This window comes from Manacus vitellinus, unplaced genomic scaffold (assembly GCF_001715985.3).
Source record: "Manacus vitellinus isolate BGI_N305 unplaced genomic scaffold, ASM171598v3 scaffold_0_pilon, whole genome shotgun sequence".
Classification (NCBI taxonomy): Eukaryota; Metazoa; Chordata; class Aves; order Passeriformes; family Pipridae; genus Manacus; species Manacus vitellinus.
Window position 1 is genome coordinate 56,049,312 of NW_021938789.1, and position 25,561 is coordinate 56,074,872.

The following is a 25,561-nucleotide window of genomic DNA, read 5'->3' on the forward strand; positions in this document are numbered from 1 at the left end:
CCAAAAATGGGCTGCTTGAGGGTGTTTGGCGGCAGGGCGTCCAGGGAGGGTCTTCTCGGGAGCAGGTTTGTTTGGTGGGTCAAGGCAGAGAGCTGCTGTAGGGTGGTGGATCCCTTGGTGCTGCTGGAAGAGGGTTTTTCGCAGCAGTTGAGGGTTTGCCCCACGTTTTCCTGTGTTGTGTCCAGCAACCATCGCTTTCCCCTACATGTCGATGTTACTCTGCCGACGGGGAGTTGTTCCTCCCCTCCCCCCCGGGTGTGCTCTGGAGAGGATGGCTGAGGTGCCTGTCCGTGGGATATCTTTAGGAGAACAGTCCCTCTGGCAGCTCCTGCCAAGTCCTGGTGCAGCAGCTGAATCCGTGGCAGTGCAGCCTCACCGTGCTCCGCTTAAGCATCACTTTTCTTGGTCTTTATTTTTTAGCAAAATGAAACTGAAGGAAATAGATCGTACTGCCATGCAGGCATGGAGCCCTGCCCAGCAGCACCCCATTTACCTGGCCACAGGTGAGTTTTTGGGAAGCATGGACTGACAGACCTTTGGCTATGTGCGGTAGCTGCCATTGAGTGGCCCTAACTAAAAGTTGTAGAAGTTACTTCGTGTCCTGGAGGCTGGAGCAGGGTATAGGTTGTGGTGTCTTGAGTAGAATTCTCCAGTTGTGCCAGCATGAAAACATGCTTTGCATTCTGCAAGCGACAGCAAGCCATCCTCCTCCTTCTTCCAGGGGAAGGTGACAGCAATCCTAACTGCTGGTCACCTGTGGCTTGTTTGTAACTTTGATCATTTTCTGTGCATCATCATGGAGAGAGAGGTATTTGCCCAAAGCTTTTCCTGCTGATATAGGTTAAGAAACACCCGAAGGGTGAACCATGGGGAGAAGAGTTATGTAGCACTGCATCTAAATAACAGAAACCTGAACCCCGTCTTGGGGTCCTTTTTGCAAGGATGTTGCTTTTATGTCCCTCCTTGTGCTGCTTTTGCAGTCAGTGCTTTGTGCAGTGGCTTTCTCACTGCCAGTCGTGCTTCCTTGCAGGTACATCAGCTCAGCAGCTGGACGCCACCTTCAGCACAAGTGCTTCTCTAGAAATATTTGAGTTGGACTTATCAGATCCTTCACTGGATATGAAGACCTGTGCCACATTCTCCTCCTCCCACAGGTAGGCAGTGTTGTAAGGGAAAAGTGACATCTGTGAAACTGTTGTACGCGGTGTGTGTGGAAAGGTCTCTTCATGTGGTGTGTCTGCATTTGTTGAGGAGAGGAGCAGAAGTTCAGCACTGAGAGATGAAGGCACACGAGTGCCACTGATGTTGTAGGGCAGTGAGCTTGGACTGCAAGGGGTTGCAAGCAGCTCACGCTCGGACATAAACCTAAAACATCTGACATTGGCTGGAAGGTTTGAGTGTGTATGTGGAGTCTCTGGGATTCACAAGAGAACAGAAGAAAACGTGAAATTGTGAAAACGCAGTACTAACCTTTCCTGTTGCCCCATCCTGTTTGTATTTAGGCATTTCAGGCAGGCTCCTGTAACATAACTAAATCGAGTCATGTCATATGTATTCCCACAGCTGGGAAGCCAAGTTTGACTGTACAGCTCCACTTTAGTGCTTAGTTCCTTACTGTATGCTTATCCAGAGAGACATTGTTAGCATCAGAGCATCCAGTTTCCATCTCAGCAGCGCTTGTGGCAGCTCTTTGGCAGCTGGTCCGGTGCCTGCTGCTCCTTGTGGGTGAAACATCCACAGTCTCTGTTTAATGCCCTGCACTGTGGGCAAAGCTGATGTTAATGTGTCCTACTGACCTGCTCGGAGCAGGATGAGGTGTTTGATCTTTTAGAATTTCATTGCTCTACCTTGTTTTAACTATGACTGAGATTCTTCGAGGCTTGTTACTTGTTTACTGAATTTCAAAGAACCCTCCTTATAGCTGGGATGCAGCGCTCCTGTGAAATTACCTTCCTTGATGAGCAACACAAGAATTTGACTTTGCCCCAGAAAATGCATTACAAAGGAGGTCTTTTCATTTAAGATAAGATAGCAGAGTATACATCAGGCTGTTTTGGTTTGCAGCAAGTGAAAATGTCCTGGTGATTAGACCCACAAAAGATAAATCCTTTCCAAGGAAAGTTTTGCACTGCTCTTGTAGAACCATGCTTTATCTTGGAAAGAGCAAAGGGCAAGAAGAAGGTAGTTGAACAGTTGACTCAGCTTTTTTGTTTCTTACTGTTTTCTACCTTCATTTTGGATTATCTGAAGTCTTGTTCAGTCTTGCTGGTGGTGCCTGGACAACCCTGTCAGTTGCTTCATTTCTCGTCAACTTTCATGGTTAGGTGCAGAAGTATAAAAATCATACCCAGGGAATGAGGCTGTCTGATATCACAGACCAATTTCCTTTTGTAGCATCATTCTTTGGGGAACCCCCACTGTAATCTGAACAGTGAGAGACTCAGCACTTGGCTATTACAGTATTTCTCACCCAGCATATGCTCTTTGTATAGCTTCCTGCAGGATGTATTTTATCCTGCTGAAGTTGCTGTGATTAAAAGAAATTACTTGAAGACTTCCCAGAGATAACAAAGAGATTAATAATAATACAGTGCATGCTAAAGTAGCTCCTTGCCACCTTCCTGTCTGTGTGGGTTTGCTTTCTGTTTGCATAAGAACGGATGGGTAACTATGTCATTTTATTGGAAGAAATTCATTCCTTGCATGGCTAAATGCACAGGAATGCTGTTTTGCTTATGTAGCAAGTTCACTGAGATGAAGGAGATTTGGGTATTTACAGAGAGACACAGTGGTGCAGAAATTCTTAATTTCTGGAAGTGTGTTTAGTTCCTTGTGATTTAGCCTGGAAAATAGACTGTGGTCCAAGAGATGTGTCTGTGATGTGAGCAAACCACTTGCTGAGCCCCTGGTGTGGCAGATGAAGTGCTTGCACATCCAAAAGCACAGATATGGGAAGGGATGTAGAATTTCTCTAGTTCCACCTTTTTTTTTTTTTTCTTCCCCTCTTATGTGAAGCTGTTGGCAAATAGCAGAAGTTTTTCTCCAGGCTGCAGTTGGATGGGCTTACAGTGAACTTACTGTAAGTACTCCTTACTTTGAGTACTCCTATTGTTTTGCAAAGGTGAGCTCAAAATCATGTGCAACTGGGTGCACTTACTTGTTTTTGCAGCCAGGACATTAGAGATGTTATCAGTATCCAGGTAATTGATTTGTTCCTGTTGTGACCCTGCCTCTTGTTAATGAGCAGAACGGGACATGTCTTTCTGATGGAAGGAGTTGTAAGTACAGAGACTCATCCTTAAGGAGAAATGCAGGTAGTGCTTTTCTCTGACATGCCTGCTCTGTTTGCAGCAGAGGCTTTAGCTGGGGTGAGCAAAAAGGGAATTCATCCTTCTATGGGGAGCTGGTGGTGGATGGTTGTAGACTGTGGGGTCCTCTGTGCCTTACAGGTACCACAAGCTGATCTGGGGCCCGCACAGCATGACCTCGGGGGAGAGAGTCTCTGGAGTCCTGATTGCTGGGGGTGAAAATGGAAATGTCATCCTGTACGACCCAGCCAAAATCATAGATGGAGACACCGAAGTAATAATTGCCCAGAAAGACAAGCACACGGGACCAGTAAGAGCCCTCGATGTCAACATGTTCCAGGTTGGTTTTCTGCTGTTCTTCATAACATACCATCATAGAGGAGTGGCTTTTCTTCACTTGTAACCTAAAAATGTTTCTGTTGCTTCCCCTCCCATGAAAAGCGTGAACTAAATTTAGCATTTGAGTGTCTGTTTGTATTTAGTAGGGAAATCCTGTCCTGTTACTGGCATTTCAGGATGGGGTATGAAAGCGTTTGAGGTGTCTGCTTCATTCCTTCCCTTTGTCAGTTTGCATTGCCAATTCAGGGAGTCTTTTTAGCTCAGCTTATGTGTGAAGTAGAGGTGGCCTTCTGTGGTGTCTTTAGCCAGTCTCCTTTTTTAGCTTCTGTGCACTGTGCCAGTATTGTTCTCCTCACACAGGAAGTAATTATGTGCTCTCACTCATACTTATGGAGTGACCAGATTCTGGGTATCTCCTCTGGGGATTAGGTAGGATCCATCTTCAAGACTTCTGAGTATTGTTGCTTGGAAAGAGGAGACAGCAAAACACAGCCACATGGCCTTTTTAGCAGAAGGGCTCTCAAAACCAACAAGCTTTCCCACATCACTAATGAGCATTTACTTCCCTCTAGATACAGTGTGGTTTCTCCTGGTCCCCACCAGCTGTGTGAGAACTGAGTTGAATTCGTTCCCTAAATAACACTTCTGTCCCTGCCCTCTTGCTTTCAGCAAGGCTGCCCTGTGTCCATTGTATCTGCTCTGAATTGCTCCTTTTCCCTTTCTGCCTGTTAAGAAGTCAAGACTCGCTTGTCATCAGCCACAATACGTGGTCAAAGGGCACTTGGTGCCCTTGGCTCATGTCACCCTGCCTGGACTTTTGCATCCCAGGTGCAGGAGTGCCCTGGGTGGTTGCACTCACTGTGAGCAGGGTGCTGTCCACCAGAGGCACAAATGCCATGCTCTGTCTGGAGCAAAGCTCTGTGCTGGCCATGGCTGCAGCACAGCTTCCTCCTCTGCCCCTTCACACAAGTGTCACCCCTTTCCCCGTGCCCGTGTGGCTGTGCCTCTGCAGCCCCTTCCTGAGTGTTTGCTGTGCACTGGAGGAGCACTCCACGAATTTTGGTCTTAGCATGCCAGTCTAGTTTAGTGTGTGGATGTTTTTTAATTAAGTCAATCTTACCTGCAGTCTCAAAAAACCTTGCCTTTTTTCCTAAGCTGCTCTGTGTGAGCCAAAAGCTATACCCTGAGCTGACAGGGCAAGTCGACAGAGTCCTGCAGATCTGATGCCTCCCAGCAGCTAAGACTGTGAAAGCTGATGCTGAAAATACTCTTAATGTCTATTACTGTGTCTTACAGACTAATCTGGTGGCCTCTGGTGCTAATGAGTCTGAAATCTATATCTGGGACTTGAACAACTTTGCTACGCCAATGACACCAGGAGTGAAGACACAGGTACCAGATTTGTATTTATTAAATTCTGCAGAGCAGGCTAGTGAAAAATATGTAAATTGAGAGTTCATTGAAACTTACAGTTTTAAAGCCTGTCTCAAGTGGGGTGGGGGAAAGCCTTTTGGAGTCTAACTTGGGTAGTAGTTAATTGTGATTGGCCGTGAGCTACATTTCTGGCAAGGTTAGCTACAGTCCTTAAGGTCTCTCAGGTTATACTCCTCTTCAAATATCCATAACCATTACATGTCTTAGTCTTCCTCTGCATGTTTCACTGCATGGATGAATTTTAAGATCATGAAGGTACATAGAGGAAAATAGGAGGAAGGTAAAAAGCAGCTACTGAGAAGTCAGATGATGAGGCAGTAGGTTTTGCAGTTGCCTTTGTGGGTCTCAGGGTGTGGTTTAGTTGCTATACTCAAGGCCAAGTGTTTAGCCCATGTCTCTTAAAGATGATCTGTGGGGAAAAACAACAGTCTTCTGTGCTATGGGCCTTGTGAAGGAAATAGAAGAATGGGAGGAAGTTGTTTCAATGCGTGTACGTTTTTGTAGCTGTTACAAAATTGCACAAGAAGTTTGTGGTTACTGGAAAATGGATTTCTTACTGGATGATAATTTGGAGACAACGAAGTGAGCAAACGGGATGAGAAATAATCTTCAGTTTAAAGATTTTTAATTTAAACTCTATGGGTTTGGGTACTTTGTTTAGTTCAAATTTATTAACATTTGGGAGGATGCTCACCTTAAAGATCCGTGTAAGAGATTTTTTTTTTTTATATATGTCTAATAGTAATTTTTTAGGCTGGGACATCTTTTAGTCCATATGCTTAATGATAGTTGGAAATAGTAGGGCAAAAAGGACTGGGTTAACACTGCATTTAATTCTTGGTCTGAAAAGTAAGCAATGGGGGGGGGAAATAAAAAACCTCCACAGAATTCCTCCAAGCAAACTTTTTTTCTTTTGCTAAGTCAAAAGCTAATAAAAAAGACAAAAGGGCAGTTCATATACCCTGATGTACTTCCATGGAGTAATTTCTGTTCTTGAAGACAGCTGTGCTTAGTCTTGTTTCAGTAACTAATGTATAGTGTAAAGCAGAAAATAACTTTGCAGAGAACTGCCAGCAGGTTACAAACCAGGCTTTTCCGGAGTTGTACCCTACAGCTTGTGTACAAAGGAAACCAGAACGCGCAGCATGTGGGACGAGTCTCTGAGCAGATTTCTCATTTGTCAAGCCCTGAAACTAGCAGGGTTTGAGTCTCCAGTTTGGAAAGGTTGTGACAGGCTGTTGTTCTGTGCAACAGCCTCTTGAGGACATCAGCTGCATTGCATGGAACAGGCAAGTCCAGCACATCCTGGCATCCGCCAGCCCCAGCGGCCGTGCCACCGTGTGGGATCTCAGGAAGAACGAGCCCATCATCAAAGTCAGTGACCACAATAACCGGGTGAGTTTTCTCTCGTGCAGCTGCAGAGGTGCTGGCAGAGGTGTGGGGGTTGCTTCTTGACATGTGGGAACAGGTCACAGCACCCCTTGTTACATGACACAGATACTGGTGCCTGGCCCAGTTTTCCGTTATAAGGCTGTGTTTATAAGGAGGAATTGTCAGCATTACAAATAAAAATAGACAGATGCAGATTAAAGTGAGACGAGGCGCTCAGATGTCGTATCAGAGTGGTGAGTTAGTTTTGAAAAAGTCTTTACTGATCTGTTTGGGGCTACCACAAAAAGATTTTTATTCACTTGGTCAGAAATGACATGTTTTATGTGCTGAAGAGATGAGGCTACAGCTGATGTGCTCTGGGTGAGCACATCTTTGTTTCACAGAGCAGGGGACCTCATGGCTTGGTGCTCAGGCAGAGAGAGCATCCTCCCTTGGCATCACATGTGGGATGAGCCCTGGCAGGACACTGAGTGATGGAGCTGGGGTCTGTGCTTCTGCTGGTCTGGGTGTGAACATGGGAACAGGCTGCAGCTGAGCTGAGAGAGGGCAGGGTCTGTGGTGGACAGCACCACAGAGGAGTGTAGCACTGAGCAGGTCACAGGAACGCTGCCTTGTGTAGCTGTAACCACCATGCCTGCTCCTTAGGCAGTGTAAATGTGAAAAAAGAGCCTGTTGAACTTCTGGAGAGATCGTATAATTTTTATAATTCTGTATTGTTTTAAATGGAATGTTGCTTTAGCAAACTCTGAAAATATAGCAAGAGTTTAAAATGAAACTGAGAAAAGGGTGCTTGTGAAATAGCTGTTTGGTCACTGCACTCTTATTTTGATAAACTTTGTAACTTGATGTTTTATGTATTTGTTGCCTAACATAACAGCAGCACAGTAGGCTGTCTTCTTCATGTGGTTGTAGTCCTCTGATACAATGTTCACATGACAATAACCTCTGCCTAATGATAGCTTTTATTAAAAATATCAATAAAACCGGTAGAGAAAAAGGTTTGTACGGTGGACTTTACAGTTTTCTCACATTAAAACGTGGGGCTGTGGAAAAAAATCAGCACAACATCATCTCTTTGAGAGGACCTCAGGAAACTAACTGCAAGTCTCCTCACTCAGAGAAATGAGGGGAATATCCCAATCTGAGTGCAGTCAGAAATAATGCCCAGAAACATGGCTGCACATCCCCTCACAACAGTGTTTTACCGTGCACGTAGATGAATTTGGTCTAGTTTTTTTTTTTCCTGTAGCACTGCTTAGTTACTTGATGCTTTGGCACAATGTTGTCCTGCAGATGCACTGCTCGGGCTTGGCGTGGCACCCTGATGTTGCTACCCAGATGGTTTTGGCCTCGGAGGACGACAGGCTGCCTGTTATTCAGATGTGGGACCTGAGATTTGCCTCCTCACCGCTTCGTGTTCTAGAAAGTCACACGAGGTATGAGTCTTGTGTAACCTGCTGCTCCGTGGCGTTAGCGCTGTTGGTGACTGTGTACCATGTCCTCATGTGTGGACTTGCACAGTTTCTCTGCCTCTCAGTCCCCTAAATGCCTTAAATTTGGGTAGATTTTGGAAGATTTTGTTAAATTCTTGTCCCTCCTCAATCGTGAGTGAAACTTTCTGTATTGCTCCAAACCACTGCTTGATTTAAGGAGCGAGAACAGCAGTAAGAAAACTGCTGCCAGTGTTTCTGCTGACCTGAATCTCCTGCTAATAAAAAGAAGCTGGCAAACTTGATAGTCACTGACCTTACCTACAGGTTTGCACACTCTGTGTTAATGGTACAGGCAAACAAACCATTTTGTTAGACCGGTGTCCAGGTTCTCCCGTAGGACTGTTGCATTTAATTTTCAGATACAATGACTGCAGCTTTATAACTTTTCATGCACAAACTAGAAAGCATGTATTTCAACAAATAAAGTGCTGATAGCATTGGAAAGTTTCTCCTCCAGGAAGAAGTGGGCCGGTCAGGTGCTGAGCTAATGTAGAAACTCAACTCACAAATATGCTTTATTTATCACTGTTTTTCATTTATATGAAACTTCTTTTGGTTGTGACCTTTCATGCAGGGGTATATTGGCCATTGCTTGGAGTATGGCGGATCCGGAGCTGCTGCTTAGCTGTGGGAAGGATGCTAAAATCCTCTGCTCCAACCCCAACACAGGAGAGGTATTGTATGCTCAACACTTAAAAAAAAAAAAAATAATTAAAAATCTCTGTTCAGAGGAGGCACATGCAAAGCACCTGTTGCTGTGCTTGCATTCCTAGGAATGATGCTTCTGTGACGTGTTTCTCCCTATCCTGGGTACTTGTGTTGCTATGTGTATCTTCTGAGCTTGTTCTGGGGGTGCAGGATTCCTTCCTAGTATTGTCAATATTAATGTTTGTCCTTGCTACTTCTCTCCTCTTGAGTAGTAATGTTCCTGTTCACTATAAGAGATGGAAATGGTTCCTCTTAAACTTCTAAAAATGCTTCCTACTCTTTTGTTTTGGGCCTTTTGTGGCTGGATCTTTGTTGCAGTTGCCTTTTTCCTTCTGTAAGAACTTTTATCCAGACAAGAGGCATTTTGTAGCTTACTACAGTAATGGCAGATCAGTAAGAACCACCCTACTGCATTGCCACACACCTTTCTGGGCCTGGGGATACCTTTCAAAGGGGATGCAAATCTGCTTTTCAGCCAACTAGAGTGTTTGTCCCTAGACTATGACAAGTGCTTCAGGCATGCTGGAGGGCTCCTTGCCTGCAGTGGACAGTAATCCTGGAGTAGAAGTGAGAAGTGTTTCTAAAATTCAAACATTGACCCAAAAGTGCAAAAGTTCTAGGGTGGTAAATGAGTTATCTGAGCTGGATCTTGTGCTGTTATGAAGGTTTTACATGTAGATGAATCATACTAAGTGTTTTTATTAAAAATAAAAAACATTTTCCTGGGAGAAAATTTTGCTGTCGGCATTTAGCATTTTGTTCTTTGAGCTTCTCCTAGTTTATGGTTAAATGTCTACTGTAAGGAAGGGGCTTGTCTGTTCCAAGGCACAAACTCTCTGTCCAGAATGCAAGTGTTACCTTTTCCAATTTTCCTGTGAAAACATTTACTTTAGAGCCTGAACATCTCTCTGTGTAGTGTGTGGGGATACCTAAATTAGCTCTGAATAACCCAGAATGGATGTCAGCAGCTCACAGCTTATGGTGGGGGACAGCACAAACATACCCCACCTGCATAATTTGTTCTGTGTGGTTTAAACAGAAGATTTAATGGGAGAAGGGAATGAAGCAGTGGCATGTGATAATCAGCTGTTTGGGGGTTGTCAGGGTTTGCCCACTGTTAGTGTGAGTGGTGATGTGGAGGCTGCCGGGGAGCAAGAAGAGCAGACAAGTCTCAGGGCAGGTGGGGGAATTGTTGCTATTGGACATGGTGCTCCATAAAAGCTCTGATTTGTTGGACTTGGTTTTGCTGCCCAGGTGCTGTACGAGCTGCCCACGAACACACAGTGGTGCTTTGATATCCAGTGGTGTCCCAGGAACCCTGCTGTCCTGTCTGCGGCCTCCTTCGACGGGCGGATCAGCGTTTACTCCATCATGGGAGGCAGCACGGATGGCTTGAGGCAGAAGCAAGTTGACCAGGTGTTAAAAAATGTTTGGCCAAGAATAGGGACAGAGAGGGAGGGGGAACAAAACATGGGCTCGTGGGAAGTCTGCAGTGGCTGTCTGCAGCCCTGATTGCAGGAACACCAATTCGGTGCAAATAGACACTTACGTTTATTTTAATGGAGAAATGTCTCATCTGTTTTTCCCCTTTTTGTGCTATCAAAGCTTTCATCGTCCTTTGGGAACCTTGATCCCTTTGGTACAGGACAGCCCCTCCCGCCCCTGCAGCTGCCCCAGCAGGCTGCCCCACTGAGTGTTGTTCTGCCTCTGAAGAAACCACCCAAATGGATCCGGCGGCCCATGGGAGCATCGTTCTCGGTAAGGATGACACAAGGCTGGGTGTGGTTGGCCAGGCAGGGAGGGAGATAGAGGTGGCACCTGCTTAACACTGTGGGAAGAGGGAAGTTCAGTGTTGTGCTCCACCTTGGGAGAGCTTCCCCTGTTTGTCATTGTGGTCGGAGATGCTCGGGGCAGCTTCCAGATGGGGCACTTGGGACAGCAAGCCAGCCTGACAAAAATGCTTGGGAAAAAGAAACGTTGCCAACAGACATTTGTTTGTTTCTGTTTTGGCATTAGTGCTTCGCTTTTATTTATGTGCAGTGCTTGCTTTGGAGTGAACAAATATACATTGGGAGGTGGAATGAGACCAAACTGGGCAAGTATCTGAGATTTGAGTGCAGTTCGAAGGTACTGTGTGAGTCAATATGCTGGGGAATACTTGGGTCAGCTTTGATCAAAGTAGCAGGAGTTGCTGTAGCAGCACATGGCTCGGTTCCTCCATGGCTGGTTGATTTGCAGAGGAGCCAGGTGAGGGGATGGGAAGGCCCTGATTTTTTGTGAGAGCGGAATCATCTGCTCTTTGGTTCCACCTTTGGCTTATTTTCTAAACCCACAGGTAATTTCTTCTGGAGATTTTAGTCTATTCACTTGAAATGGATTTCTTTGCTGAAATACTTCTGAATTTTCAGCATCATATGTCTACTTATTCACGATCTGGTGCACAAATCAAATGCAATTTTCTCCTGTCAAAGAGAAGCGATGTTGTCTAGTCACTGTCTGATGTGTCATTTTATAGTGGTGTTTATTCCCTTATTCATCCTGGTTTTCCAGAAGCCAATTGTCAGTTTTTTTCCTGGCTAGGCTTTTGTTTTTTGTAATGCGTATTTTGTCCATTATTGGACTGGCCTGTGTAAATTCACTTTGAGCTATAGAATGAAACAATATTATAAGCCCCTCCTAGTTTTTTTCCTATGCTGATTTTACCTCTCCAAATTGTCTCACAACTTGCTGCCCATGTCTCAGTAGGCTTTTAACTGGTAAACAGCCTGGCAAGAGCAGGGCAGACATCAGGCTTGAGCATTTATTTAATGATAACGTGGGTTTCTTTGGTAACTGCATTGCAGTGTCATGGGATACTCCGTTTGTGCTGGGCACTGTATAGACCCACAGCTCTAGTTCTCTGTTGCTGGTCAGTCTTTTGCCTGAAAGAAAATAGGCACAGGAATAGCTGTACTCATAAATCCTGAATCTCATAAATGTTCACCTACTTATCCAGCAAGCTCCTTACGTGCATAGAAATATGGGGTGATGGGGGGGAAAAAAAAATCAGTGAGTTGATGTCAGGAGTGTTCAGTTATTGGATGATAAGCATATATGTGTTATATAAAATCACGTGCATACATTTGTGTATGCTCATATTTTTTCATATGTGTTCCCCTGTATACTTGTATTTTTCACATGCTGCACTGTGTGCTTCAATTCCAGTTTGGAGGCAAGCTGGTTACATTTGAGAATGCCAAGTCTCAGCAGCAACCAGGCATGGAGCAGCAGCAGCAGCAGCACCATGTCTACGTGAGCCAGGTTGTCACAGAGAAGGAGTTCCTGGCCCGCTCCAAACAGCTGCAGGAGGCTGTGCAGTCTGAGGGCTTTGTCAGCTACTGCCAGAAGAAGATCGATATGGCCCTGGCTGACTTTGAGAAGAACGTGTGGGCCTTCCTAAAGGTAACGGGATAACAGCCGTTCAGGAATGCCCTAGTGACTTGGAAAGCTGCTGTGGAAGTGGTTCCTTCTGCACATCGTGGTGTTTTAGCAGAAGAGATGCTGGGAATGAAAAGGTGTAGGCTGGGGGAATAGCAGCCATAAGCCATGTCACTGGAGCTGGCCCACCAGGAGAGGGAGGGTCCCCAGGGCCAGGAGGTTTGTGAGGAATCATGGCAGAAGCAAAGGCTTGAGTAAAGGTATCCTGTGGTTTTTGGCATCCCCCATCAGTACATATCTACAGGGAGCTAGTGAGAAGGAATAAAGCTTTGGCATAGCTATAGATGGGCTTTTCACTGCTTACTATGAGCATTTAGAGGTTTCCAAGTGAACCAGATAAGCATCAACCAGATTGAAGCCTTGCCCACCTGCCCAGGTGCCCAAGTCACTGAAGACTTCTGCAGTTCTCTTTATTACATTCAGTCTACTCAGCCACTAGCTCTGACTGGGCAATTTGTGCCAGTCAAGTAAAAAGCCCTTGAGGGAGAAAATGAAGAATTGTGAATCGCAATATATTCTTTAACTTTTTTTAAAGGTGAACTTTGAAGAAGATTCACGTGCTAAATACCTTGAGCTCTTGGGATACAGGAAGGATGATCTAAGGAAGAAGGTAAATAGGCCTGGAAGTTGTGCTTGTGTTAAAAGCTTTACTTATGAATGTATCTGCAGAACACAGCCTAAAATGTTGACAATGCCACCTATGGTTAAGTATTCATGGAAATGTCAAAGCAGGCAACAGACTTCAGAGGCATGTCTGCATCTGACTGTCCAATGCTGATCTGAAATTCTCACCCATCAAGAAGCTTTGATATTTATTCGTTCAATCTGTTCATGTAACTGTGGTACTTGACATCCTTCTACTGTAACATCATGGGATATGATCTGGTTTTAAGCTTTCTGGTTGAAGAACATGGAAGCAATTTTCAGGGTATCATTAACTACCTTGGAAAACCCGGGATAGTCCTTCTTTTTTTACAAAAATTTGGATTACCAGGAAGCAACTTGCACATCTTTAAAGCTGTTTCTTCCCAGTTGTAGGGAGATACAGTGTTACAGGGAGATACCTGCTGTGCCTTTGGGCTTCTGTTGCTTTCAGTGCTCTGTCTAGTATTTCTTCAGTTCTGTTTCAGTGGATTTGAATGTTTGATTCATTTTCATTGTATCAATCTAATGTTTTACTTTCAAGGATTGGTCCCATTGAAGTGTCATTATGCTTATACAAATTAAATGTCCTTTAGGGCAAACTTAATATGGTTACAGGGGGGAAAAAAAGTCATGTTTTTGCTAACAGTCTGTCCCCAGCTTCAAAAGTTTTGTGCATGACTTCAAGGCAAGCACATCAAGGGAAATCCTGCTTTTGAAAAGCAGATCTCAATTAGAAAATCTAGTTGAAATTTAGTAATGGTCTTGCAGATTGGCCTCATGAGACTAGAGCCTACTGCTGCTGCTGCTCTGGGCTTGATATGCCCTGTGTATGGGGAGAAGCTGAGAAAATGGGCTTAGCTGAACTGAGTGGCCTGAAATGCTGGGCCTACCCCATGATTTCAGTATTTGAGAAACAGATGACAGGAGCTCAAAGGCCACGCTTTTATGTAGCTGTTTCTCAACAGAGCATTCCACATTGAAGTTGAATCCATGTTTTTTAGTGTCAAGAAACAACACAGGACAGCTCATCTGTAAATTTGTGATAACCAGATGATGATAAACTCAGTAACACAACTGGTTTTTCGTATTATTGGTAGCATAAGGAAAGTAAAAGGGAGTCACGGATTTCAGCTTCTTGGAATAAGCTGTTAAGGGTATGGGGGGGATTGTCTTCTTTAAACCTGTGATTCTCATGCAAACCAAGTACTGGATTTCTCATTTTTATTGTAATCCAGTGATTAAAAAAGAAGAAGAAAACTGTCTCCAGCAATTTGAGCTCAGCTTTTTGCACAAACCAGCATCCAAGGGTAAAATAAAGCCTACAGTACCAAAAGCAGTAGATAACATTAGCAGCAATAGGAAACCCAGGCTCCCTGAAGCTGAACTAATATATAAACTCAATAAATTATAAATTGGTGGTTTTGAGGGCCCTAGTTGAATCTGGAGTCATGGTTTGCTTTGCGAAGCAGTAAAAGCTTTTTTTTCCGAGGTATAAAAACTCTTTTATAATGTGGAAAATTCTAGCCCTCAACCATGTGCTTGAAACCACAGTTTCCTGATAGGCTCCCTGCTCCACAAGGATTGTCACTGCTTCATTTTTCCCTGACCAGAACAGACTGAAGCTTTTGTCCTTCATGTTCTGATACTCCTTTTATTACTGTGGTTTCCAGCAGCTCTAGTGAGGTTTGAGGCCCTTGAGTTAACAGTTAAAAGTTTAAAAGCATAGAGCAGCTATTGTTTCCATCAGAGCTTGGGGTGCTGGGGTATTAGCAGTAAATCCATCACCTGGAAAAGGAAATGGCTTTAGTTTCATGTTAACTGTTCTGCAGGAAGCATAGTAGCTACATGTTCCACTTTTGCAATCTGAGAAATCAGTGAGAGGTCTGCCTCTCTAAAATAAAAGGGTACTCACTTAAATCTTCGTTCTTTTCTAGATTACATCTGCTCTGAATAAAGAAGGTCTTGTAGATAGTGTTTTGGGAGAGGTAAGCAAACACGTGTATAACTCTGTGATTAGTTTTACAATGCTGTGGTAATGTGCAAAGTAAGAATAATTTTTCTTTTGGCCTGATAGCCGTCCCAGAGTAAGTCACAAATAATCCAGCATGTGGCAAGTTCCTACATTCAGTAGGATGAAGGTACTTATTTAAAAAAACAAGTACTTTTTTCTTCTCGAGTGTTCCCCCTTTCTCCAGTGAAGGGCTCTCAGTCACAGGGTTTAATTCAGGGTCTCATTGGTGTCCCTCCACCTTTCCTTTTTGCTGCCTGTGTCTTGCCCACTGTGACACTTCGTGCTGCCTGTGAGGTAGGGCAGAGTCTTGCTGCCTGACAGCTGATTTCAAGAGCACCTTCACCAGGCTTTTAAAAAAGCAAGACTGGGAGTGTGGTCCCATAACACTTCCTACAAGAATAACTACAGTTCAGGCATTGCCTCTTGCAATTGCAGTGGCCTGAGTCTGCAAGAGGAGTGCATTGCTTTTGTGCAGTAGACAGGTCAGATATCTGTAGTTGCCTAACGGAGAAGAAAGATTTTGTTGCATGTTTTCAGGCATCTAAGATGAAACCAGCACAAGGTGCTGTGTAATGACAAAGGAAACAGGGCCTCTGCTATGTTTATGATAGCCAAGCATATATGGCCCCTGCATTTCTGTGATCTGCAGTCTGGTTCTAACTGTTGTCGGTGGGAAGCTGGCTATACTATGCAGTGCAAAGTATTTCTTCCTCTTTTACTGGCTTTTTTTTATGGCATCTTCTCTCTGCTGAAGGCTCCTGCAGAATCTGAAGAGTCTGTGCCAAATGAGGGGGATGAAGGCCGAGCTACAGAGGAGCAGTTCTTGGGAGAGGTATCTGTTACCTTCTAGACTAACCCTGCTGACCTCCCTATATTTACTTTGTTACCATTAAGAGCATTTTATTTTGTTGGCTTTTCCTAGTGCCGAGGATATACAGAAATACAAAAAGTTACTTAAAACAATAAAAGCAGTCTCTTGTTAAGTTGCTAAAGATTTTTCTCATCAGCTTCAGACATCATGTGAATAGATTTTAGTGGCACAGAAGTACAAGCTTGTTTTATAAGAATCCAATTGGCACCACACTCGAGGACTTTATTCTGCCATCGTTTTTGCTCTGACATTTCCCTAATACAAATTATCTGCCACCAGAACCCTAATGCTTTTTTTTTTTTTCCCCTTGCTTTCTGCATTGCCTTCTTTCCTCCCTCTGGTTGATTATTACCAAACAGTCAGCTTATTACTGCCCTGTTTCAGGGTATAACTCTTTGCAGAGATGAAGCTGTGCTACTGGAGGAGAGATAGAACATTCATTTTCTGCATTGCTCCCACCAAAGTCACAGTGCCATCCATCCTCTGGCCCCTGAGCAGGGAGTGTCAAGGCTCTGGCAGCCAGCTGCCTTAGGAGTGTCTGTTGCAGCACTTCAGACAGATTTATCACAGGCAGGTTGGGATCAACCATGCCTGCTCTTGGGATCCTACAGCTACTGTTCATTTTTGTGCATTTGAACAGCATTGTTTTCAGCCCTATGTTTTAAATATGGGGACGGGTGTATAATTAGCACTGAGGACCAGCCTCTGCCTTGTGAAGTCAGTGGTACTGAAAATACTGTATTGCTGTGTGAACAGGCCAACTTCATTGGCCCCCATTCCCTCAGTCTCCCTTTTGGGTTAGAATTAGAGCTGTTAGCCCAAAACTAGCTGTGTTCCCTGTGCTTGTCTGCAGTGAAGATGAGGACAGTAGTTTAAGGCTCATGCAGGCTGCAGTGGTGCACTTGACTCCATATAACAAACAGCCTCTTAAGGACACTAAAACCAGAGTGCTCTCCTTAGGTTAGGTGCTGGATTGCTCGTTAATTCTTTAGGCACTGCAGTGGCAGACATGTATCTGACTGTATAAGGATTTTGCTGTATGCAGTCCTGAAGATATTAGATGTCTCATTACAAATGTTTGCTCTAAGAGAGAATTCACAGCCAAATGTGACCCCAGCCTTCCAGCATGGATGGTAAATATTTGTGAGATAGGCCTGGAGCCATCAGGGTGGGCTGTCACATCCATAAAGTAACTGGAAGTGCACATTATTCCTGTGATAGTCACAACATGCTCTCAGCTGATACCAAACACTTATCATGTGTTATCTGACAGCAAAATAGTTTTCCAGATGCTGCCTCCTTTCATGAGTCAAACATGAAGGTTGTTTCTGACTTTCCTCCCCATCCAAATGCCTGGTTTTGGTTGGCTGTGTGCTTCATCCTCTGAAGTGCAATTTCACTGATCAGCTCACAAGCAGGGTGTTCTCAGCAGACTCATGAACTCCCCCTGCATGTACTAAAGCAACTTCTGCACTCTTCTTAAGCTGTGCTGTGAAAAGAGGTAATGGAGAGAGAATTCCCTCTTGGTGTTATTTTTTTTATTATTGAAAGGTTTTGTTTGAAATCCCAACTGCACAAAATGGTCTCTATCTTAAATCCTGGGGAAGTTTTGTAGAAAAAAGCAGCTTCTGTCCACTGAGCCACTCCTGTACTGAGTGCAAAGCGCTTAAGTCTCGTCTATGCTGGACTTCAGTGTTGAAAATTAAGCATGTGTTCACATCTAATTTACTTAATTTGACTAGGATGCATGCCTAGTGCAGAGTATTTCAAGGACAAGCTGAAAGTCTAAGTGGAGCAACGTGGAACCTAGGTAGTGTTATGGTAGACTGTTCTTGGTAGGGGTTGAAGTTGAAAGAAGAGGGAAGGGAGAGGTTTCTGACTTTGTGGTAGTGGCTGTTGTTTTGCTTGGAGAGGATTGTGTTTATATGGGCATGGATGTGTGTGTGCAAGTTAATGTTCTGTGAGGCAACTGCTAGTCTGAAGGTCTAACTTGTAATGCAAGAACCATATTTTTTTTAAATGTGTGTATATTCCAAGTGTTTACATAATGTCACAAATTCTGCTGTTCCTTTCTCTTAGACACCGAAGGACCATAAACAAGAAACTGAGGGTTTGGGATCTGCAAAGACGACATTTAACATCTCTGTTAGTGGAGGTAAAAAAAAAAAACACCTTGGTATTGATTTCATTTTATGTGCTGATATTTATAAGTGCTGATGTTAATACTGGTGTGTTCCAGTGAGAAGGCCATTTCTGCACAGAAATTGTGAAGGATCGTAATGACTTACCTCTAACCGCACTTGTTTCGCAGCAATCTCAAGGGACTTGAAAATAACTTCTTTAAGGAAGGAAGGGAAGTGTACAGCACTTGTGTACCCCGTTGCTGAAAAGCAGCTGCTCTGGGTGATTTCTGCTATAAAGGAAGACATGCTTGATGAGGCATGAAGTGCTAGCAGAAACTCCCAGGGGATCTTGAGTGACGCAGAAGCCACTGACCTCTGTCTAGTTTGACTCTTTCTGGCACTGTATGCAGGGTTGTTGTTTCAGAGGCCATTTAGACCTCTGGCATCTTGCTCTGCCGCAAGGTAAGTGATGCTTGACAGTGCCCCCCGTGACGTGGCTGTGACCATGTGTGTTTGAGGCTGGCGATGAACGGGAGCATCCCTGTGAGTTCCGCCTGGAAGCAGGCTGGTTTGCAGGCGGCCTCGTGCGGTGTTGTACAGTCGGAATCGGAGCCGCTGTTGCTTCCTTAAGTGACTTCTGTGCCACCATTTGAACGTGCCCTCCCCCTCTTGCTGCAGATGTGGACGGTTTGATCACGCAGGCTCTGCTGACGGGCGACTTCGGGAGCGCGGTGGATCTCTGCCTGCACGACAACCGCATGGCTGACGCCATCATCCTGGCCATCGCGGGCGGGCAAGAGCTGCTCTCCAGGACACAGCAAAAGTACTTTGCTAAGATGCAGAGCAAAATTACCAGGGTGTGTTTTTTCGCTTCAGAACTAACGTGCTTCGCGTGCCTTCGGCAACTCCCCTTTTTCACCTTAAAAGTTTTCTTGCCGTTTTTTAGGTTTATTTCCGGGAGAAGTTAATAAGTATTCAAATCATCTCTAAGATCTCGGAGCAGAAAAGCTTCTGTTGCTCTTTTTTAATGCATTGATAAGAAGGGAAGTCTTGCACACTCCCTGGATATAAGTACACAAGAGTATTCTTTATCTCCTCTCTGGTGTCTGAGTTGCATGTACACTAATAGGTTCTCACCAATAGATAAATATCTTAATCAGGGCACATTTCAGTTTGTTATTTTGTCACATTTTTTTATGAGTCACACATGACCCATGCTCAGGGCCAGGCAGCATTATGTAGATTTGTGCCTGTGGTCAGTCTTAACAGATTTTGCTGATGCTTCGTTTCACTGCCTGCACAGAAAAGAGCAAAGTGTGCCCCGGGTAGATCAATCACCCTTTGTCTAGGAGACAGCATGTTATGGCCAGCTGGTTATTGTTATTTTCAGCTTTTTGCACGGCTAGGGATTGCTGATGCTGCTCATTCAAGTTTTTCTTCTTTATTACTGGCATGAGAAAGTAGCAACAGGAAGATGAAACAGGAGAAGTGGCTTTAAAAGAACACAGAAAACTGCTCTGCTAATGCTGGACAAATGGAAAGAGGAAAATCTCAAGTATTAAGACTCTGCAGGATTTCTTCCCTTACCCCCAGCTACTCCCTCTGGTCTAATCAGAGAAAGGAGAATTTGTAGTGTGTGAGAAATTTCTTCTTCTTCACTGTAGTTAATCCTTTGGGGAAAGGATTGGAGAGCTGACCAGTTATCTGTGCCTGTGCTAACAAGCAAGTGTTGACCTTGTAGTTAGGATCTTGCATTTGTTGTTTAGATGTGGGGGTTTTTTTCTGGTCCCAAACTGCACACTTATTCCTTGTTCAGAAGTTTCTGAGCTTGAAATCTTGGTATGACAAGGGCTTTGTTCACTGAAGAGCAGCTCAGCTGCCAAGTCTGTCTTTTGTCCGAAGTAAAATAGCTGGAGGCAGAGTTTGAGAAGAAAGAAACAGGAATTTTTTTTTCTGAGGGCTTGTGGACAGACAGCCTGTGTGTGGGTGAAGGGTAGGGATACTACAGCCAGCTCAGGTTTATATTGCTGCCACTTTGCTGCTTCCTTTACACAGCCTTTTCAACTTGGCCTCAGGTCAGCCTCAGGCCAAGAGCTTAAAGCCGAATGAAACCATTTGACAAACAAAATCCATGCCCCTTCCTGAGCATTGTGTAGAAGACTTACAGCTAAATACTTAGTATGTTATCTTTCTCTGCAAAAACTGCTGAAACTCATTTTCAGCAATCACAGCTTGTGGAGATTTGTGTATTCTTTTTCTTGCACGTTTTGTAGCAAGAATAATTGTCCTGTTTGTTATCTGAGATCATTTTGATTTTTCACTGTATTCCTTTTGAAGTAAAATGTATTGTAGTGCAGCTGTTCAACTGCAGTGCAGTATTTATTGTGACCCTGGATAGAGTGGGGGTGAGTGCACTTGAACAGATACAAATCATACTGTAGGTTATACAAAGGAAATCCTACCAAGATGTTAACTGTGGTCTCTCTCCTTCTGGTCTAGCTCATCACTGCAGTGGTAACGAAGAACTGGAAAGAGATTGTGCAGTCTTGTGATCTGCAGAACTGGAGAGAGGCTTTGGCTGCTGTACTCACTTATGCCAGGCCAGATGAATTTGCAGCCCTTTGTGGTAAGCACACTTTACAGGCTGGATGTCATTTATTCTACTTACAGCAAAACTACGCTTTGCCAGCGTTGTTTTCCTTCCCCTGTACTGCTGTAATGCCTCTCTAGCTTCTTTCATGGGTCATATAGTTCCGAAGTCCTGTTGCAGAGGAGGAGAGGAACCTCTGGGGTGCTATTTTACCAGTGCATTCCCTAACTTTCTGGGCACAGAACTCAGAGCCTTGTGAGCAGCTGTGTCCCAGTATTGCTTGTGTGGCACACAGCTGCTGGTCTTGTACCACTGGGGGTGTTGATGTGACGGGTGTCTCAGCCAAGGGACTAGTCTTGAGGTGTTTGTGCATGGGGTACAAGTAGAAATGTTTCATGGAAGCACTTCACTCTTCTTTCCCAAGATCAGTTTTGACTGCTGGAAGGAGTCCTCTTTCCCAGGCAGTGAGCATGCCTGCCCTTGTGTGCTGTGTGGCAGACAGCTGGCTGGGTTTAACCCACAGGGAGGTTATATTACCAGTAGCTGTGAGCCTGACAGCCCTGTGTCCCTCAGCCACAGTGTCTGGGGAGATGTATGACTGCCTTGAGCAAGCATCAGCCCAGAGCAGTACCATGGCTTTGCTCACAGTTCCTTGGCTGGTTGCACACTCGGGTCCCACTCCTGAAATGAGGGACTGCACAAGTGGGTGGTGGAGGGGAGAATTGAACCCTGGCCTCTTGTCCTTTATCATGTCAGCAGATGGACTGTCCCCTCTGCTGTGACTCGCGTTTGCAGCCATTTGACAGGTTCTTGCTGCCGTGACTGCCTCTGAAGTGCCCTGGACTCCCATGAGATAATCTGTGCTAGACACCAGAGTGTGTCCTTACCAGCAGAGCCCAGAGGCAATATCCCTTCTCACTGAGACATGACAGCCATTGTAGGCTTCCTCAGCTTCAGCAGCAATGGGGAGGGATCACCGAAGTGATTCACCAGCACCTCTGTTCGTATTCCATCTAGATCTCCTGGGCAGCAGGCTGGAAAATGAAGGGGACAGCGTTCTGCAGACACAAGCTTGTCTCTGTTACATTTGTGCTGGCAACGTGGATAAACTCGTTGCCTGTTGGACCAAAGTTCAGGATGGAAGCAGCCCCTTGTCCCTTCAGGTTGGTAATTATTTCAAGAAAGGTGTTGGAAGTAACACACTGCAATCATTTGGCACTTAAATCGAATGATCTAGTGTAGAGCTTTGCTGTCTGATAGCTGGATGTACATCAGGATGCAAGCCTTTTCCTTCTGGAATGGCATAGCACATAAATATGATACTGGAAAATGCACAATTGTGAAGCACAGTGGCCCTTATGCTTGCCCTGGTCTTCGGGTAGTTGTGCTACAACACTTCTTGTGTTAAAGGGTAGAGCTTGAGTGTTTTCGTAAAGAAGAGTCTTTGAATGCTTGCATCTTCAGCAGCTGGGGAGTACTTGGACACTTCTACTTTTGGATGTTCAGGAGAAGAAATCTAAAGCATTAGAGTTAAATCTAGAGAGAAAGCTGTAGGAAGGTTCTCCTTGGAGTTTTCTCCAGGAGTTTGCACACACAAGGCTTGATTTCCAGTAGTGAAATATATTGCATATAGCAAATATCTTGGGGGAATAGGAGTGGAATGAAGCAATTGTGGAATCATTTATTTTATACTACAATCTTAGTTTCTTCCATCTGTTCGGGGCCTTTGAAGGACCAGTTTTAGAAAGTACTTAAAGTAACATTACTTGGCAGTGCTGTGAATCTCTTGTAGTTAATTGAAAGAACTGGAGTGTATGAGTTTTGCTTTGCATCATTAACTCTCTCCAGTTTTGAATTATCAAAATTACTTGATTTTGAGGGCTTTATATACAGATTTACCTTCAGTTTGAATTTGCATTTTGATTGCATGGCTTTGCTCTCTTGGACACTAAAATTGAAAAATATTATTGGAGTTATAATTAGGCTGCTTGTTTACTCTGATGTGGAATTCATAGAAAACTCACAGAAGCTGTTGATTATCTTGATTTATTTGTAGGGGTTTTTTTTCCTTTTTTGATGTTCTGATTTGTTGAGAAAATCAAAAATGTTTTATTGAGGAGTCAGAAAACAATCCTTAGTATTGATGTATGGTTGAAACTTTGTGTGTGGTACACTCAATAAATCTGCCGTAAGATTTTAAAAAAGGATTGAATTTTAATATTGTCAAATTAATATTTGTAGTATCTCTCAATATAAATGTAGTGAGAGTAAGAAAATCATGAGAAAACTGACCAGAAAACATTCCTGTAATTTAGGACTGGAAGGAAACCCAACCAAGACCAGCTCTGGTGTTCGGGGATGTGCAAGGAAGGCAAGATATGGAGTATTTTTGCTATAGCAACCAGAAAGCAATGGACAACTCTCCCAAGGGAGATCCTTTTAAGATGGTTAAGAACTGACTTACTAAAACACCATAAACAAATGTGCAGCAGCACAGCACTATTGTTGGTGACAGGCATGATGTTTCCTGTTTGCTCTCGTGCTGTCACCAGATAATTTTATGAAAGCATACTCTTGGTGGGCATGCTCAGTGCTGATAGGGCCCTGAAATCCTTTTTAATAAAACCAGTTCTTTTGGCTTTGAACTCTGCTGGCTATGCTGTTAGAAGCTACTTGGTTGGTGTTCTGTTATCTCACATGGTGGGAAGGCTGTGCCTTGGTGCAGCTGTGGCTGTCTGGGAAACCTGCACTGGGCTTGGGCTTCTCACTGGGTGAGAGGGGTTTTCCAAGACTGCCCTGAGGAACAGCCCTCCATGACAGTCATTAGCCTGTCACTAGTTAGCCATTCACTTTGCTGTTCTCACTCGTGCATGGTTTTTTTCCTGATCTTTCAGGACTTAATAGAGAAAGTCGTAATCCTGCGCAAAGCCGTGCAGCTCACCCAGGCTGTGGACCCTAATGCTGTGGGGACCCTTTTGGCCGATAAGATGAGCCAGTATGCCAACCTCCTGGCTGCTCAGGGAAGCCTGGCTGCAGCTCTGACCTTCCTCCCTGAGAACACCAACCAGGTATGGGGCCTTCGGGCTCTTCGCTCTCTCCCTCTGTGTGAACAGGTACACTTTGAGCAAAGGTCTCTGCACGGTGCAGTCAGCCATCAGGACTGCCATTTGACATGCTCCTCAAGATGTGACAGGCTGTTTCCCCTCTCCCTGTGTTGACCTTGCTGAGCTGACAGAAATGCACAGCCACCTTCTGCTCCCTCTTCGTTTCACACCTTTGTCCTTGCAGCCAGTGACTGCCAGAGGGTGTCCCTCCAGCAAGCCAGACACGGTGAATGAAATGTGTGCCTTGACACTTGGTTGTTTTCTTTTGACTTCTCGTTTTCCATCAGCTGACGTTTGTAGACAGGGTGGTTTGGGAAGGAGGCAGGCACATGTAAGGCAGTCCCAATGCCCCATGTCTCATGCATGGTCATGATCGTGCCTCAGTCCAATCTAACAAAGCAGAGTGGGCTTTTGAGAGCTCATCAGACAGAGGGTGGCCAGTCATCCTCTTGGTGTGATGCACTGGGTGACAGGCAGTGCAGTTAACCTCCCTTCACTGTCCTGCTCTGATTGCAGCCAAACATCGTGCAACTGCGGGACAGGCTTTGCAGAGCCCAGGGGGAGCTCCCGGTGGGACAGGACGGCCTCAAGGGACCATATGAGAGAGAGCCCGTGCCCAAAGGACGAGCTGGCCCTGTGGCTGGACGGATGCAAACACCCCAGGCTCCAGCCCAGCAGTATTACCAGCAGGTAAATGGGTTTTGACGGTAAGGGAGGGACATTGGTGCTTGAATTCTTGAGAGTGATGGATATAATAATTCTTCTCCTTTCTCTTGATCTGAGGCTGTATGCCATATACCTCCCGAGAGCTTTATGGTAAAGGTCACTGGGGCTTCCTTTCAGTCAATACAGATACCTAGGTACCTCCTTTATTCCTTATCTGGAAGCATCCATTAAACACCTTGTCAAGCAGTCTGCTGCTGAAGATTTGGTGTTTTCCCCCTTTGTTTGAAGGTGTGGTTCAATGCCAAGAATAACTGCATGGGAGAGCACTGCAGGAGTTCTGTGCTTCCTCTCATAGTCCCTGATGTCCCATCCCTGCAGGCCATGGGGCTTGCTCATGCTGCTCACCAGACTCTTCTGGGGCTGATTGCTCCCACCCCCAGCCCTGATGTTGACTGCAGAAGCTGCTGAGCAGTGGCAGTAGCAAACTGATGACATGTTTCAGCAGCTGTGGGTACAGTTTGCTGTGCAAACACCTTCTCAGATGGGTGTAAGGGGGCACAGGCAGGTGAGGAAGCAGGTGGTTTAACTTCCTGGACTGAGAGTGAGCTGTACTAGAAGAAAGACCTGGTTAAGTATGAGACTAATAAGGGAGCTGTGCAGGAAGGAAGAGGATGAATGGGGGAGGCAAATTCCCTGATTCTATCTCTAACCTGAGGACAACAGCACAACAGAACTCACTGGCCATCACTGCAGTGTGGTGTGTTGAGCAGCCCTGGCTGTGTGCATGCTTGGAGGGCATTGCCAAGACTCTAATCCCTCAGTAGAGCACTGCAGCTCCCCTGGCCTCCTCTGCACAGGGGCTCTGGGCTGAGCTTTTCTGAGAGCAGAGCTGTGTGGGGGCTGTGAGTGTTCTCCTTATGCGGAGGAGTCTGGCACAAGCAGTGGTGTCTCTGTGCTGCACTCAAGCATTGCTTGCCAGAAAAATGAGGCAGGAAGGAAAAAGGGCTGAAAGGTTGAGGGGGGAATTGGGAGTTCTTGATGTCAACAACGTGTGCCTCTGCCTTCTTTCCAGGGTGTTAGCAAGGTAGATTTCAGAAGGGACAAAGCCTTCATCCAAGATTACCTTGCTAACACCATTGCATATGATTTTAAATGCATCATCATCAATAATCAACTCTACTGTTCTGTCTGTGTCTTTGGCCTCCCTCCTTGTAACCAATGAGTTGCCTTGAGAAGTGATTCTGTGTGATTCCCGTTTGGCTGTGGGGAATAGCAGCTTTCCTCTACATGGCAAGATCTTAGCAATGCTTTTTCTTTAAACCAGAGTTTTCTCTTTCTCCTACTGTTTCAGGAATGTCTCAAACTATTATTTCAGCAAGCCCTGCTCAAAAATAAAAGGC

General features: G+C 44.9%; 1 protein-coding gene across 9 annotated transcripts in view; it reads left to right on the forward strand.

The window, feature by feature from the left end:
* The first annotated feature begins 424 nt into the window (after positions 1 to 424).
* Positions 425 to 25,561, forward strand: part of SEC31A (SEC31 homolog A, COPII coat complex component) — a 40,836-nt gene continuing 15,699 nt past the window's right edge. For all 9 annotated transcript variants that reach the window (XM_029960277.1, XM_029960286.1, XM_029960281.1 and 6 more), the window contains exons 1-19: positions 425 to 503; positions 1,031 to 1,154; positions 3,450 to 3,648; positions 4,944 to 5,039; positions 6,336 to 6,476; positions 7,767 to 7,909; positions 8,541 to 8,640; positions 9,929 to 10,090; positions 10,280 to 10,432; positions 11,879 to 12,115; positions 12,687 to 12,761; positions 14,731 to 14,781; positions 15,562 to 15,639; positions 17,758 to 17,833; positions 18,480 to 18,658; positions 20,301 to 20,427; positions 21,409 to 21,554; positions 23,286 to 23,459; positions 24,012 to 24,185. In XM_029960277.1, the coding sequence (XP_029816137.1) occupies positions 425 to 503; positions 1,031 to 1,154; positions 3,450 to 3,648; positions 4,944 to 5,039; positions 6,336 to 6,476; positions 7,767 to 7,909; positions 8,541 to 8,640; positions 9,929 to 10,090; positions 10,280 to 10,432; positions 11,879 to 12,115; positions 12,687 to 12,761; positions 14,731 to 14,781; positions 15,562 to 15,639; positions 17,758 to 17,833; positions 18,480 to 18,658; positions 20,301 to 20,427; positions 21,409 to 21,554; positions 23,286 to 23,459; positions 24,012 to 24,185 (2,514 nt within the window). The remainder of the gene's footprint in view (positions 504 to 1,030; positions 1,155 to 3,449; positions 3,649 to 4,943; positions 5,040 to 6,335; positions 6,477 to 7,766; positions 7,910 to 8,540; positions 8,641 to 9,928; positions 10,091 to 10,279; positions 10,433 to 11,878; positions 12,116 to 12,686; positions 12,762 to 14,730; positions 14,782 to 15,561; positions 15,640 to 17,757; positions 17,834 to 18,479; positions 18,659 to 20,300; positions 20,428 to 21,408; positions 21,555 to 23,285; positions 23,460 to 24,011; positions 24,186 to 25,561) is intronic.